The 17,353-nt window shown below is 42.6% G+C and overlaps 1 protein-coding gene across 3 annotated transcripts in view; it reads right to left on the reverse strand.

Moving 5' to 3' along the window:
* Window positions 1-17,353, reverse strand: part of dph7 (diphthamide biosynthesis 7) — a 51,685-nt gene that overhangs the window by 7,393 nt on the left and 26,939 nt on the right. For all 3 annotated transcript variants that reach the window (XM_070862871.1, XM_070862872.1, XM_070862870.1), the window contains exons 2-7: window positions 12,068-12,257; window positions 11,422-11,561; window positions 10,009-10,096; window positions 7,398-7,492; window positions 4,344-4,507; window positions 2,692-2,764 (exon numbers count right to left, since the gene is read on the reverse strand). In XM_070862871.1, coding sequence (XP_070718972.1) covers window positions 2,692-2,764; window positions 4,344-4,507; window positions 7,398-7,492; window positions 10,009-10,096; window positions 11,422-11,561; window positions 12,068-12,208 — 701 coding nt within the window. In that variant the 5' untranslated portion in view covers window positions 12,209-12,257. The remainder of the gene's footprint in view (window positions 1-2,691; window positions 2,765-4,343; window positions 4,508-7,397; window positions 7,493-10,008; window positions 10,097-11,421; window positions 11,562-12,067; window positions 12,258-17,353) is intronic.

Raw genomic sequence — 17,353 nt, forward strand, 5'->3', positions numbered from 1 at the left:
CTCTTCAGGTTGGCTAACCAAATTTAAACAACATCATGGCATCAGGCAATTGAAAGCGTGTGGTGATGAAAAAGCCTCAGCACATCATGAGATAGCCAAAAGTTATATAGATGAGTTCGTTAAACTAATTGCTGATAAAAACCTTTCGGCTGAGCAAATCTATAATGCCAACAAGACATCACTGTTTTGGCGCTATATACCAAAAGATACATCAACTACAGCAGAAGAATTGTAATTAACAGGTGTAAAAGACACCAAAAAGATAGATTGACTGTGCTTGCTTGTGCAAATGCGGCTGGGACACATAAAATGTAAGCTTATGGTCATCGGGAAAAGCCAGTGTTCAAGATGTTTCAAGGGCATGAGAATATTCCCAGTGCATTATTTTGCTAATGAAAGCATGGGTAACCATGGTAATTTTTCTGAACTGGTTTGACAAGCATTTTGTTTCTGAAGTTCGTGCTCATTGTAGGGCGGCTGGCCTTAATGAAAACTGCAAAATATTCTTGCTCAGTACATCCTGATGCTGAACTTCTAGTAAAGGATAATGTCTGTGGCCAGCAACTATGTTTAATGATGATGATGATGCTGACTTAAGGTTTTCATGTATCCAAAGAGAAGAAAATGATTTCTGAACTTTTAGAGTATGCAAAAGGGCTGACTTGTGAAGCTGCGCTAGCATTGAATGAAGATGATGTTACAGAAGTCATGGACATAGACAATGATGCTCCCATTGTGCATACAGTGACAGATGATGAAATTGTGGGCATGGTTTTGCGTCCAGAGGAAAAGGATGAAAGCAGCGAGGAGGACAATGCTGATGTTGATAATCAAGTGGAAAAAGTGTCCATTGACAAAGCTATCAATCTTTGTCATGAATTAATTAACACCCTATAGCAATGAAACTTCGTAAGTGAAGAGGAAATAATGCAGGTGTATAAAATTCAGGAAAAATTAATCAAAGAAAAGCCAAAATTACTTAAACATATCGACTACTTTTAATTGTTTAAGAGAATATCGCAACAGAGTGCGCAAGACCGACAGCCAATAACTACACCAGCAATTTCCACATTTGAAAATCCTATTGCTGGCCCATCTTCAACCCCAGACATCATAGCTGAGCCCTCTACACAAAGCTCTCCCTCAAGCACAGCCTCCAGCCAATTGTAATCTGTACCTATTTCTGTGCAGCTTACTTAGGAAGTGAATCACAGGAAGATTATTATTCTTTATACATTACCTGTATTCTGTTTCATACCTGTACTGTTTACCAATAAAAACCTTTATTTAGTCTGTTTACCAAATAAAAACCTTTATTTATTCTATTTCATGCTTTAGGAGTACATTCCTTTTCATATTTTAAGCTTGGGTTGTGCGAAGACGTTTTACTGTCCGACCCGAAATCCGGAAAAATACAAAAACAGGTACGGCCTTGACCCCAAGGTTGCCAGATTAGGGACGTTGGATTTTCTTCTCCAAGTTCCGGGAAAACCCAAAAACCGGCACAGCCTCAGTCCCGAGGTTGCCGGATTCGAGACGTTGTACCTGTATATAAAACTAGCCCTTGTTAAAATGGCTATGGAATGACCAGGACAAAAGTAAGAGAATTGGCAGCGGATGTGTCAATTCATTGCTATAAATTCAAGTGTGGATGAGGAGGGCCTTAGACACTGTCCTTTCATCTCTGGGACCGGTGTTGAAATCCTGCCCTGCTGATGCGATAAAATTTTCCCCTCTACCTACCCGTGAAGGTCTTGTGCAAAATGAGTTTGGGGGCAGTCTCAATTCAATTCCTCGTAAGTGAAGGCCCTCAGTACAATATTGTCCATGGAGCTGTATACAGGGAACTATACCGAGCATCTAATCCATGCTATACTTAACCTATGAGAGATTAATGGGTGACATAAAAGGATCTTTTTCTCTACATCTAACCAAAGCTGCACCCTAACCCTGGGAATGCTTAATATACAGCAGACATCTCAAAGCGCGGGCTGAAGTACCACCAGCGCTGTCTCCACAAGATCCTGCAAATCCATTGGGAGGATAATCGTATCATTGCCAATGTTCTCGCTCAGGCCAACATCCCTAGCATCGAAGCACTAACCACACTTGACCAGCTCCGTTGGGCGGGCCGCATCGTCCGCATGCCCGACACGAGACTCCCTAAGCAAGCACGCTACTTGGAGCTCCAGGTGGACAGAGGAAACATTTCAAGTATACCCTCAAAGCCTCCTTGAGAAAATGCAACATCCCCACTGACACCTGGGAATCCCTGGCCCAAGTGGAGGAAGAGCATTCGGGAGGGCGCTGAGCACCTCGAGTCTCATCGCCAAGAGCATGCAGAAATCAAGTGTAGACAACGGAAGGAGCGTGCGGCAAACCAGGCTCCCCACCCACACTTTCCTTCAACCACTATTTGCCGTAATTCCCATATTGGACTGTATAGTCACCTGAGAACTCACTTTTAGAGTGGAAGCAAGTCTTCCTCGATTTCGAGGGACTGCCTACGATGATAATATTTGGTGGAAAATGTGTTCTATTCCCCAGGTCTGATAGAACGCACCTTAAACAAAGCACAAAGATTCACTAGAATATACAAATTTAAATAAAAAGCCCCATTCAGATCCTCGAAGCTATGTGGCCTTAATATTACCAGTGCATTATCAATACACAAATAAAATGTGCATGTACCCATTGCTGATAAAGATTGGCCTGTCAGTCCCCATCCGCGTGTCCCAGCCTTTCAGCTTGCTGTCGTCTCCTCCTAGAGAGAAAGAGAAGAAAAAAAAATCAGGCAGTATTCCTACATAGCCCACAATTTTCTCATCAGTTTTCAAATTAAACATATTCTCAAATCACACAATGGATTGGACCAGGGTGCTGAAACTGGGGTGCTCATCCAGGGATGATTGCTAGTCTGCTGAAAATGTGCCAGTGCAGAGGTCAGGCGAGGACAGAATCTGACTTGTCAGTGATACTTCCCATGAATGCATAGCCTGCCAATACTCCTGTCTAGGATCGCACGTGAAAGTTCCGTTGGCCAGTTGATGCAAGTGTATCTCAGCAAGAGTCAGTCGTTTCAGCAAAGGAGAAGAGAAAAATCTGGGGGGGGGGGGGGGGGGGGAAAGAGGAAAAGAGATGAGTTTTAAAAAAGACTGCACTACACAAGGACATTTCGACTATCGGTACAATTGTGTGAAATGTAGAGATGAAAGCTTCCACATAGCCATCATTAAGGCAAGACACTGCTGCATGTGGTCCTATATTAAAGTAATCAGGTACCGATCCCTGGATCCTACACAAAGGTTGACAAACTCAGAACTGACAAGTTGCCAGTGAGCCAAGTTCCAATACAACACTTGTGTCTGTCTTTGTAAAATAGAATCAGAAACAAAGCAAAAGAAAAAAAATATTGGAAATCAAATATAAACTGAAATTTTGGAAATCAATAGGTTAGTTTGCATGTAAAATAGAAGAGGTGGGGCCTTTCATCACTGGTGCAATGATATCAGGAGGTTCCGCTGCATCATCAAATCTGGGACCGGGTACACCAGTCACACAATCTTTAGAGAGTTGTATGTGTACCACACACAGGATCGTCCTGACAGTAGTTTTGTGTACCAGGCTCACTCATTCCAAGTATCTGGCAATACAGCAGTATTGATGGAGCCCTGGGGGCAGATGGCCTTTAGAAGATAAATGATCTCTCAACTTTTATTTAACAATTATTTAATTTTGAAAGCTCACATTCCACTATCCTCCCAGATTAAATTAAAGCCTTCATTCTTATCTGTTCCATTTAGAATACTGCAGAATGCTCCTCTGATGGATTAGTGGATATATGTACAACCCAGTAAGGTGCAGGAAGATGCTCAGTTGAAATCCTGGTCTGTGCTAAGTTACTGAACCTTAGCTGGTGGACTGGTACTTTAACTGCTGTCAGCTGGGGGCAGGGCAGGGGGGGGAAAGAAAAATCAGAAAGGCTCCTGTTTTACCATTCATCCATGTTGAAAAGTGGCCATCAGGTGGGAACAGGAACAAACTCTATTGTGAGGTTCTCCTCTGCCCCTTCAGTTGGGAATTTTGCTGACATGCAGCAGTCTGTTGACATGAACTGTCTAGATTTACACGTGAGGAATGGATACTTGGATGAGGTGCTAGAGGGCGGAATGCACCTATGGAACAGTACATCAGCAGAAGTCAGCAACTTCAGGATTGGAGGGAAGAAAGTCAGAGAGCGAGTGTTAGGCTAAAGCAAATCCACATTTCATGCACAGGCAAGCATGATGAGCATGTTTGGGGCTGACTGCTGCCACTCTCAACTGCTCAAGAAGACAAAGTACCTGAATAAACAACGTCAGTGTTCCAGTAATTGAAAGCTGCAATCCAAGCCTCAAAGTCATGCGCCTTCCACTGACAGACCACATCCAGTGCTGGTCGACAGGCATCCACAGACACCAGGCTCAGGCAGCCCTTCGAGTCACTGCTGATAATCTTCACTGGCTCACTGTCAGCAGAGAAAGGGAAAGATCTGAGGATTAGTGCCATAACATTTCACAGGCACAACCGAATTTAGCTTTAAAAGCAGAAAACATACATAATAGAAGCTATGGGCCCACATTTCCACAGGAGTTGCTCCTACTTTTTTTGGAGCAATTCCTAAAAAAAAATCACAATTCTCCACATTTAGTTTGCTCCAGTTTCAGTGAGTTAGTTCAGTTTCAAGTTAGTTCAGTTTTTTTTTCAAAAGGGGGCGTTACCAGCCACTTACGCCTGTTTTGGCCATTTAAGCAAGTTTAGACAGCGAAGTTATTCCAAACTAACTTAGGCCAGTGTATGTGTCCACTTTTGTACTCAGAAAAACATTGCAGACACTTTAGAAATCAGGCACAGGTAGCCAGAGATTGGGGTGGGGGGGGTGAGGAAAGTTAGAGGATTTTCCAAAGCATTAAACACTTCACTTTTAACAATAAAGAACCATCATCAATATGACAGTGTTACGATAGGAATGCTAGTTCTTTTTTAAATCCCAAGCAGCGAGACTGGACATCAGCTATCAGCCTGATTAAACGGAGTATATTTTTAGTAAAGATAGCTAGATATTAAAGTACTGGAAAATCTTCAAAGATTCTTTTCTCTCTCTCCTCCCCCCCCCCCCCCCGATCAAAAATCTCCACCCCCCCCACTCCCAACCTGTCTCTTGTAGCCTTAAGGGCGGGAAGGCAGCGGCTGGCCTGTGCGGCAGGCCTCTCGGCCCGGGGTAGGGACGGCGTGCTTCGGACCCACACAGCCTGCAGAGCGTTGGAGATTCGGGCTGCCAGGAGCTACTACGCATGCGTGCACACTCTAGCGCGCATGTGCAGAGGTCCCAGCACTATTTTCAGCGCCGGGACCTGGCTCCGCCTCCCCCTCCCCTTCCTTGTGCTGCGCTGCGCCGAACCCGAAGACGTCCCGAGAAGCATGGAGAATTACAAGATAAGTTTTCGGCGCCCTTTTTATTCTAGAAAGTTGGCGCACCTCCATGGGTTGGTGGAAACTTGGGCCCTAAGAGAATACATTTGACTAAATATTAACACCTAGTTACTCAGTGAATTGACACATTTAAAAAGTTTATGGAATTGTAAAGTGGAGGAACTGATCACAAAAACTACATTGTTTTAAAACTTTTTGGATGAACTGTGAAATGGAATACTTTTCTACTGGTCATCTAATGTCAACATCAAATATAGTCAGATACAGAGGTCAATCTATTTGCCTGAACAATCTTCACCACACCTCAATGCAGTACATTAGCTCACCAGTTAGGCTCTATATACTATGTAGTATCTCCAAATTTGCGGATGACACTAAGCTGGGTGGCAGTGTGAGCTGCGAGGAGGAAGCTATGAGGCTGCATAGTGACTTGGATAGGTTAAGTGAGTGGGCAAATGCATGGCAGATGAAGTATAATGTGGATAAATGTGAGGTTATCCACTTTGATGGTAAAAACAGAGAGACAAACTATTTGAATGGTGACAGACGAAGAAAAGGGGAGGTGCAACAAGATCTGGGTGTCATGGTACATCAGTCATTGAAGGTTGGCATGCAGGTACAGCAGGCGGTTAAGAAAGCAAATGGCATGTTGGCCTTCATAGCGAGGGGATTGGTCGCCTAACTTGAGGAAGGACATTCTTGCTATTGAGGGAGTGCAGCGAAGGTTCACCAGACTGATTCCCGGGATGGCGGGACTGACATATCAAGAAAGACTGGATCAACTGGGCTTGTATTCACTGGAGTTCAGAAGACTGAGAAGGGATCTCATAGAAACGTTTAAAATTCTGACGGGTTTAGACAGGTTAGATGCAGGAAGAATGTTCCCAATGTTGGGGAAGTCCAGAACCAGGGGTCACAGTCTAAGGATAAAGAGTAAGCCATTTAGGACCGAGATGAGGAGAAACTTCTTCACCCAGAGAGTGGTGAACCTGTGGAATTCTCTACCACAGAAAGTTGTTGAGGCCAATTCACTAAATATATTCAAAAAGGAGTTAGATGTAGTCCTTACTACTAGGGGGATCAAGGGGTATGGCAAGAAAGCAGGAATGGGGTACTGAAGTTGCATGTTCAGCCATGAACTCATTGAATGGCCGTGCAGGCTCGAAGGGCCGAATGGCCTACTCCTGCACCTATTTTCTATGTTTCTATAGAGCAATGCAGATTCGAGGCCGATTTGATCAACTACTATAAAATAATGAATGGGAGTAGATTGTGTCCACGAGGACCAAATATTTCAGTTCGATAGGTTGGGGAGAACCAGGGGTCATGCTTATATGTTACACATGGGTAGAACTAGGTTAGATGTTAGGTGATTTTTATTTTCCCAGTGGATAGTAGATCTCTTAACAACTTGCTGGCTTGTGTGGGGAGTGCTGATTCACTGTATCTAGAGCTGGACCTGGTCCTGGCTGGGGCAGATCACGCCACACAATAGGTATGTACCAAGTAACACAAGTCATGGTCAATGTAGTCTTCCTGGACTAGTTTTAATGGGCTTGGAGAGGAATTTTTCAGATTCTATTTCCCCAATTGGCCATGGGCTTTTATCTTTTTTTGCCTCTCCCTGGAAATTACATGGACCCATGAGGGTAGGGGTTATCTTAATCATGAAGCATAAGGCATCACAACTGTATGGGACAGGCTAGGTGCACCAGCTGTTTATTCCTGTCTGACAATTTTTATATGTTCCTACATGTCATCCCAGGCCATTCTCATGTGCCTCCCAGCACCCACCAAGTTTCACCGCACAATAGTACAGGCCTGAAATTAGTTCATATGCTAGCTCCCAGAGATTCAACAAATTGGGAAATACCATAAAAAGGAAACTCACCAACTAAAGGAAAGGAGCAGGAATAAAGACTTACTGTTCTCCTTTTCCCGTTGACCAATCCAGGGACAGAGCAAGGCATTCTGGGCCTATATGAACACTGCACACCGGCTCCAACGAGCAGCTGTTTTTCTACTGAAAGAAAAGATCATATTGAGCCACAAACAACTCCGCATTTTAACATCTGCAGCTCCACTTGTCTTTTTCACCAATTTTCTCTCCTTTCCTGAAGACATCAACTCATGATTGGCATAAAGCATCAGTATCATGGTTGAGGCTTGACGGTGAGTGTTTGCAACTTTTCAACTGCAGGGAGCATCGCAGGCAAGTCCATTCCTGTCCTCACCAGATATCCATAACCGACACATGTTCCACCTTCCAGCAGGGGGCAGTGGATAGTGATTTAGAATGGAAACCCAGGATTGTTCCCCCCCTCCCTAATACAGGGACGTTGAGGCCAATTGGAACGGAGATTTGTAAAAACAGCAGACTAGACTTTGGAACTTCCTAGCTCAAGTACCCACTCTGTACAAACTCTCAGCCATCAAATCTTACCTTCAATCTCAGTGGTACAAGAATGTCATGAAAGTGGGTGTGTGAAATTTTTGTGCACCCAGCAGTACAATTATTGATTTGGTCTGTCCAAACGTGTTACTGTAGAAAGCATTTTGAGTTATATGACACCAGGGTGAACTAGAGATACAGGTCTGTCAAAAGTAGTGGTTGTGGTGGGAGCAATTAGAGATGAATGATGAAATAAGAGCTGCACACGACATTGATTTTTCCTGTAGCACACTGGTACCAAAACACTAAACAAGTCTAAAGACAACACTTGATATTTTAGAATATCATGTAATTTGACAATTATACAAATAGAATTTAAATTTTGCCCTCTGCCCACAGCCAAACAATAAAATTACTAATCACTCCTGTAAAAGGGTAATTGTGTAAAGCCAAGGGATTGATCCCAGCTGCAGTCTGTGGTGAATTATCTTTACAAGTTAATATATATGATCCAAACTCAGCCACCTTCCTGTTTTCCTGTGTCCATATGATCAATGTCATACAAAGACTAGAAAATGTTTCTTGATGAGCCAGAAGCCAAAAATCACAACTTCAAATAATAAGCTTCAATTAGCTCAACCTTCTGGAGCATTCCTGGTAATTACAGCATCATAACCAGCTGGAATAGTTCCGATAACTCATGGGGCATTAAAATAAGACTTTGCAATGGCTCAGTGAGTGCTACCAAACGTGCACATGTTCACATCAAAGGAGGACAAAAATCGAGCACAGCTGTGAAGAATGTCTGGCCTCACACATGGAGATTGACCACTTGGGAGAGGTACTGGAGAGCTGCCCATGATCACAGAATCAGATCAATACAAGGACAAGAGGAATCACCTTCTCAGGGATAGGGCAAAAACAAACATTTCGGAAATGAAGAAAAGGTCAATTGGGAGTGAGAGATTAAAAAGAGACAAGACAGGACGGGAGGAAGGTTGGAGAACCATGAGGTTTTATTGGAATCTAGAACACAAGAAATCCAACAAACCTGCAGGATAAAGCTGGAAGGGGACAGCCTGATTAGCCATCCAACCATAACTTTTATTTGCTATTGTCCCCTCTTTCAAGTTTCTCTCATGGCTTAACAGAGCAGGGATTACAGCTCCCAGGCCATTACCTAACGTGCTCTTGGCCACTGTTAGGGAAGCAAGTAAGACCAACCTACTCAAGAACTCTCCTCCAACTGTACTTCTCCTACAAGGAAATGTCTAACTCCCAAAGCAGCACAGGTGGGACCGACAATTCAGCAGAGTGAGGAGAAAGTCAGTGTTAAAAAAAAATTACTAAGCAGGATTGAATGTTTGAGCACCAGAATGGAGGGCATTAAAGCTCTATTAAGTCCCACATTCTACTCTACGTAAACTAGAGGTGATCCAAAACTCAGCTGTCCATGTCCTAACCACCCCCCACCCCACCCCCGATATATCTGCGCTCTTCTAATTCTGCCCTCTTGAGCATCGCTCAACTATTGGTGGTTGTGCTTTCTGTTGCCTTGGCCTTTAGTTCCGAAATTCCCTGTCTAAACCTCGTCACCTCTACCTCTTTCCTCCTTTAAGATGCTCCTTAAAACCTACCTCTTTGACCAAGCTTTTGGTCACCTGCCATAATTTCTCATGTGGCTCGGTGTCACAATTTTTGTCTCATAATAATCCTGTGAAGCGCCTTGGGATGTTTAACTACATTAAAGTTGTTATTGTAAAATTAAAGTTCATTGATTTTTAAAAATTTCAGTTTGGATATTTTAGTTTTGCACAAGAACTTGATACGGCCATATTCCAAGCAGGATTTCACGATAAATTCCTTGTTTCCCAATTCCAATCACTAATAATTGGTTCACTCCTATTTTCCCACCATTAGGAACATACTGTGTGGGGAACTGTGGACGCAGCCACATTCCAACACACTGATATTTGAATGAAAAACTTTACATTCAATTAAAGCATTATTTTAAATGCATTGTGATATATATAACAAAATTACATGCACTGCTTACAAATACAGATAAAGTAAATAATGTACAGGTAATTAGCATCTCAAAAGCTTTCCTTTAATAATCATTTTTAAAAAATGAATCCACATACCTCACATGGTGTCAGATTACACAGCTCCAGACTGCCCTCAGCATTCGCTATGCCAAGTACAGGATGCCCAGCCACTGGTACATGACACCTGCAGTCAAAATAGCTTTAACTATCAAAGTGCACAGTTCACCGAATAGAAAACCAACCAGAGTTTCACAGTTAACCAAAATACTAGACATTTAAGAATCATGCTCCTCAAATGATAGGTTCACTCCCCAATATCAAATGTGCAGATCACAACAATCCCAGGTTCAGTCCCCAGTCTGCTATCAGCTGGGACAGCAAGAGGAGTGCGACAACTGAACCACCATCATTGGGTTAGAAGCGGGGTCTTTCTACTTAAATTGACCAGGGTTCCTGTCCCGACTGTTACAAAGTGACAGTTACAAATTTCAGGTCTTATTACGTGAACTGGATACTATAATCTCACATGTTTCCACCCCCCACCCCCATATTCATTTCTCTTATCATCCAAAAACACAGACTGATGAACAATTTAGTAAGAAGAGAACAATTATAAACAAGCTGATTTAACTTGCAAATAAGTGAACGAACAGTTAACATTTAGAGTGACTATCAACCTAGTCTGTACTCAACACAGAAGCAACTAAGTATGCCACACTAGAGTTAGTAGGCTGAATACATTTTTCTTACCAATAATTTCTAGAAAAGTAGTCGACATTAAACTTTCGCAGACAATCCTCCCTGAGTCTCGCGCGCTCAGGCTTTTGTAACCTTACTTAGCTGGATAGAAGCCAACGGCTTGACCTCTGACCTTCTTCAGGTATATGTGTCCACAGGTTGGCCAGCTGAGCTGCCAATCAAACCAGCTACCGTCTGCTTAGGAGTGAACATTTCTGGTAGTACACCCTCCCCTACCCAAATAAAGCCATTCCAACATTCTGCAACCAATTTCCTCTGGAATGTGTTAGCAAAACTCAGTGCCTCAAACCGACGTGGTACGCGAAAAATGCAATCCTTTGATCGATGCTCTGCTAAATTCTAATCCGCATTCCCAAAAGCTGTACGTTTTGGATTTAAACCCCTGCTGAGCTGAATTTAACTTAATATCAAATGTCCAAAAGCCCTCCTAGGTTAAACAATAAAAATCTCAAAATGTCAGTGACCCTTACTGGAAGGAGCATGTGTAGATGACAGACAACATGGTTGGGTGCTCAACTATGAGATACTCCATCCATCGTGGTCAAACAGCTTGCTGCTGTTCACAGTCTAGGCTCTGAGGAATGGGGATGAGATGCAATTTGATTGCCAGCACACTTGCCAGAATGAGTCAATGCTTTTCTGGAGACAAATGGGTGGGGAGAGCTAGATCTAAAAGGCTACACATGGAAGGGGAATTTATCAATCGATAACACTATATGACACTGTGCACCCTATCTCTTTAATGCTTACCATTTTAGATCTAATATTGCAGGCATTTCAATCCTCTGTATCTCTGTTAATGGGGAATAAAGCTGATCCTGACGGAAGCAGTAGAGGTAAAGCCGCCCCTGTCGCAGATGGGGCTCATTACTTTCAGAGTCTCCTGAACCCTGAAAAGTCAAAGTTACACGTAAATCAGTATAAAAACCTCAATGAGTCAAATACAAGACTGCTACTCAATGATAAATTCGAGAGCGCTTGGATGTGGATCTTTGTAAAACTGAGGGAGGTATTTCAACTGTGAAAGGAATCACAGCTGAATCCGATCCTGCCCTCAACAATTATCTCTGCAGACACACTGTGCAACAGGTCGGTGGGCAGCAATTAGAGTGTTGAAGCCATGCTCTTTTATTGTTCTCCACAGCCTAGGAGTTATCAGGACAATTATGACACCCCTAATGCTGCCTAGTTGAGATCAGCACACGCCCAAATTGAAGCACAGATCTTCCTAATCTGTATTAAGCAGTACTATCGGGAAAACCCCTGCTTTGGTTCATTAGCAACCCACATTGCGCTCCAGTCTTCAAGTCAGATCAGACTACAACACTCCGCATGATAACTAAAGATGGGCCTACTCCGCACCAACTGCGTTCCCTCCCTGTGCATGGCACTGTACCTTCTCGTTGGGATGCTTTAGTTGGTAAGTACCACAGGTCAGTACATTACGCCATGCGTCAATGGGGCACCACTCTACAGCATCCGCACTATACTCTGTATCCACCACCTGCAGAGTTCGAGCCATGCATCGAGCCTCCATGTCAATCACTTATTCCAGGTCCTAGTGTAATCATTAAGAACTGCAACATCTGAAAAGGAGAAAATTGACATTTAGCTTCCAATCAAGACAAGGTAAAATCCAATACAAAAAGACATTTTAATTGTTAAGCAAATCAGCACTCCCAACTGTGAATGGCCAATGGTACAAGAGGCAGTACAGTATTGTTTTATTTCAAATAACCTGAATAATAAACACATTTTACAAAATACTAATTTTAATATATTACATAGAATGTACAGCACAGAAACAGGCCATTCAGCCCAACTGATCCATGTTCCACACCCGCCTCCTCCTCCTCCCACCGCGACACCTCTTCATCGGACGCCATCAGTATAACCTGCTATTCCTTTCTCCCTCATGTGTTTATCTAGCTTATCTTCATACATAGGTAGGATAGGGTAGCCCACTGACATAGCAAAATGGTTGCCAAGCTTTGCCACGTGTCCAATCTGAAATTTATGGGTCTGAAAGTTTAGAAATGGCTGCCCTTAATGCTGCTGCAGTATTGGTGGATCAATGCCAATTCAGAATAGCTAGATGTTGAGTTATACGTAAACGGATATAAAATTTTAAATCCGTGTTCACGTGTGCCCCACCCCCCAAAGTTCTACGTTACACACCCAAGCAGCCCACAAAGACAAAAATCTTGGAACCTCATGACATGACAGATTGATTTATTGGCACCCATTCAGGGAAACATTTTCTCAATAGCATTAATCATAAAAATTGAAACTTAAATAAGTAAATCCAAATTAGATGTCATTTTTCTTCATTATTTTTATGCTAAAAGTTAGCATTGACGAAAAGAAAACCTTCCCATTTCAGGCATCCCATGTTAGCATCAAGAGTTCAAGTCAGGCAAAACACTGTTAGATGAAGAGTGAAGCTTGCTCTATTCTGCTTCAACAATGTGCTTTTGCCCCAACTCAAAATACCACCTACTGTACCAATGTTGATATTTGATTCCCAAATCAGTATTTTGTACTGGAAGTGCTTGGAGCTTGCCAAAACACTTTGACCTTGAGTTTCCGCTAGGTTGCGCTGAAAAAAAGCTGCGCAAACATTCGAGCAATTTCAAACACAAATCAATTTTCGGTGATTTTTTGCGCTGGAAGCCCAGCCCTGCACACAAAACTGACCATGCCCCCTAATCAAATTAATCACCATGGTGAGTTTCCACTAATTGTGCTCGTTTTCAGGCCTTAGAATCATAGAATGCTTACAGCACAGCGGCCAGTCGAGCCCGTGCGAGCTCTCTGCAGCAGCACTTCAGCCAGTTCCACCTCTCCCACCCTTTCCCTATAGCCCTGCAATTTATTTTCCTTCAGGTACTTATCCAATTCTCTTTTGAAAGCCACGATTGAATCTGCCATCAAGTAGACTCTTAAAATTAAGTTTTTTTTTAAGGGCGCAAGGACATCGATAGAACATAAGAAATAGGATCCATTCAGCCCATTGGGCCTGCTCCGCCATTCAATATCATGGCTAATCTGATCATGGACTCAGCTCCCTGCCCACTCCCCATAACCCTTTACTCCCTTATCGTTCAAAAATCTGTCTATCTCCGCCTTAAATATATTCAAAGGCCCAGCTTCCACAACTCTCTGGGGCAGAGAATTCCATAGATTTACAACCCTCGGAAGAAATTCCTCCTCTGATAGGCATCTTTTAAGTATTAAAAATATTTAATTTACTAAGAAACTGCCTGTTATACGCCAATGAAACTAATAAATGGTTCTGTATTTTTTTTTAAGTCAATTTTAGTTATTTAAGATACAAAAAAAAAGACGACTTGCATTTCTATAATCGCCTTTTAAGACTTCAGGACATCCCAAAGCACTTTACAGCCAATGAAGCACAGTACTTTTTAAAGTGAATCATTTTGTAATGTAGTACAATCAGATTACTAACAGGCTGGGGACTAGACACAGTTTTAAAATACTTACATTTTTGTAATAAATCCATTTTTAGCTGTATTAATAACACTATCAGGTTATCACTTAAATATAAATCAAGGAATATTTTTTAAATGCAAAAGTAATTATGTTCTAAAACGCTGCCCAATTGTGCTGGTTCATGGAAGATTTTACGTTCGGTAATACAGATGTAAATGAGTGGGCAGAAACATGAGCAAAAAAAAAAGCACTTCTGAAAACTAGCGTAATTTTGAGCGCAATTTGCACCCAAAGCGGAAACTCTACCCCATTGCATGTTGGACCCTCGCATCCAATCCCACCAACTGGGGTACAATTTATTTACTGCAAAATACTTTCCACAGACATAATTACTTTGAAGTTATACAAACCCACTACAGAGTCCTTTGTTTGAACATCCTCTTTACAATATACATTAACGATTTGGATGAAGGAATAGAGTGTAATATCTCCAAGTTTGCGGATGACACTAAGGTGGGTGGCGGTGTGAGCTGTGAGGAGGACGCGAAGAGGCTGCAGGGTGACTTGGACAGATTAGGTTAAGTGGGCAAATGCATGGCAGATGCAGTATAATGTGGATAAATGTGAGGTTATCCATTTTGGGGGCAAAAACACAAAGGCAGAATATTATCTGAATGGCGGCAGACTAGAAAAAGGGGAGGTGCAACGAAACCTGGGTGTCATGGTTCATCAGTCACTGAAAGTGGGCATGCAGGTACAGCAGGCAGAAAAGAAGGCAAATGGTATGTTGGCCTTCATAGCTAGGGGATTTGAATATAAGAACATAAGAATTAGGAACAGGAGTAGGCCATCTAGCCCCTCGAGCCTGCTCCGCCATTCGACAAGATCATGGCTGATCTGGCCCTGGACTCAGCTCCACACACCCGCCCGCTCCCCGTAACCCTTAATTCCCTTATTGGTTAAAAATCTATCTATCTGTGATTTGAATACATTCAATGAGCTAGCCTCAACTGCTTCCATGGGCAGAGAATTCCACAGATTCACAATCCTCTGGGAGATGAAATTCCTTCTCAACTCGGTTTTAAATTGGCTTCCCCGTATTTTGAGGCTGTGCCCCCTAGTTCTTTTCTCCCTGATCAGCGGAAACAACCTCTCTGCCTCTATCTCGTCTATCCCTTTCATTATTTTAAATGTTTCTATAAGATCACCCCTCATCCTTCTGAACTCCAACAAGTAAAGACCCAGTCTACTCAATCTATCATCATGATATAACTCCCTCATCTCCGGTATCAGTCTAGTGAATCGTCTCTGTACCCCCTCCAAAGCTAGTATATCCTTCCTTAAGTAAGGTGACCAAAACTGCATGCAGTACTCCAGGTGCAGCCTCATCAATACCCTGTACAGTTGCAGCAGGACCTCTCTGCTTTTGTACTCCATCCCTCTCACAATGAAGGCCCACATTCCATTCGCCTTCTTGATTACCTGCTGCACCTGCAAACTAACTTTTTGGGATTAAAAAGAGTTTCATGCACAAGGACCCCCAGGTCCCTCTGCACCGCAACATGTTGTAATTTCTCCCCATTCAAATAATATTCCCTTTTACTGTTTTTCTTCCCCCAAGGTGGATGACCTCACATTTTACGACATTGTATTCCATCTGCCAAACTTTAGCCCATTCGCTTAACCTATCTAAATCTCTTTGCAGCCTTTCTGTGTCCTCTACACAACCCGCTTTCCCACTAATCTTTGTGTCATCTGCAAATTTTGTTACACTACACTGTCCCCTCTTCCAGGTCATCTATGTATATTGTAAACAGTTGTGGTCCCAGCACCGATCCCTGTGGCACACCACTAACCACCGATTTCCAACCCGAAAAGGACCCATTTATCCCGACTCTCTGCTTTCTGTTAGCCAGCTAATTCTCGATCCATGCTAATACATTTCCTCTGACTTCGCATACCTTTATCTTCTGCAGTAACCTTTTGTGTGGCACCTTATCGAAGGCCTTTTGGAAATCTAAATATACCACATTCATCGGTACACCTCTATCCACCATGCTCGTTATATCCTCAAAGAATTCCAGTAAATTAGTTAAACATAATTTCCCCCTCATGAATCCATGTTGATTCTGCTTGACTGCACTATTCCCATCTAGATGTCCCGCTATTTCTTCCTTATTGATAGCTTCAAGCATTTTCCCCACTACAAATGTTAAACTAACCGGCCTATAGTTACCTGCCTTTTGTCTGCCCCCTTTTTTAAACAGAGGCGTTACATTAGCTGCTTTCCAATCCGATGGTACCTCCCCAGAGTCCAGAGAATTTTGGTAGATTATAACGAATGCATCTGCTATAACTTCCGCCATCTCTTTTAATACCCTGGGATGCATTTCATCCGGACCAGGGGACTTGTCAACCTTGAGTCCCATTAGCCTGCCCAGCACTACCCACCCTAGTGATAGTGATTATCTCAAGGTTCTCCCTTCCCACATTCTCGTGACCAGCAATTTTTGGCATGGTTTTTGTGTCTTCCACTGTGAAGAGCGAAGCAAAATAATTGTTTAAGGTCTCAGCCATTTCCACATTTCCCATTATTAAATCCCCCTTCTCATCTTCTAAGGAACCAACATTTACTTTAGTCACTCTTTTCCGTTTTATATATCGGTAAAAGATTTTACTATCTGTTTTTATGTTTTGCGCAAGTTTACTTTCGTAATCTATCTTTCCTTTCTTTATTGCTTTCTTAGTCATTCTTTGCTGTCGTTTAAAATGTTCCCAATCTTCTAGTTTCCCACTAACCGTGGCCACCTTATACGCATTGGTTTTTAATGTCATACTCTCCTTTATTTCCTTGGTTATCCACGGCTCGTTATCCCTTCTCTTACCGCACTTCTTTTTCACTGGAATATATTTTTGTTGAGCACTATGAAAGAGCTCCTTAAAAGTCCTCCACTGTTCCTCAATTGTGCCACCGTTTAGTCTGTGTTCCCAGTCTACTTTAGCCAACTCTGCCCTCATCCCACTGTAGTCCCCTTTGTTTAAGCATAGTACGCTCGTTTGAGACACTACTTCCTCACCCTCAATCTGTATTACAAATTCAACCATACTGTGATCACTCATTCCAAGAGAATCTTTTACTAGGAGATCGTTTATTATTCCTGTCTCATTACACAGGACCAGATCTAAGATAGCTTGCTCCCTTGTAGGTTTTGTAACATACTGTTCTAAG

This window comes from Pristiophorus japonicus, chromosome 20 (genome assembly GCF_044704955.1).
Source record: "Pristiophorus japonicus isolate sPriJap1 chromosome 20, sPriJap1.hap1, whole genome shotgun sequence".
NCBI lineage: Eukaryota > Metazoa > Chordata > Chondrichthyes > Pristiophoridae > Pristiophorus > Pristiophorus japonicus.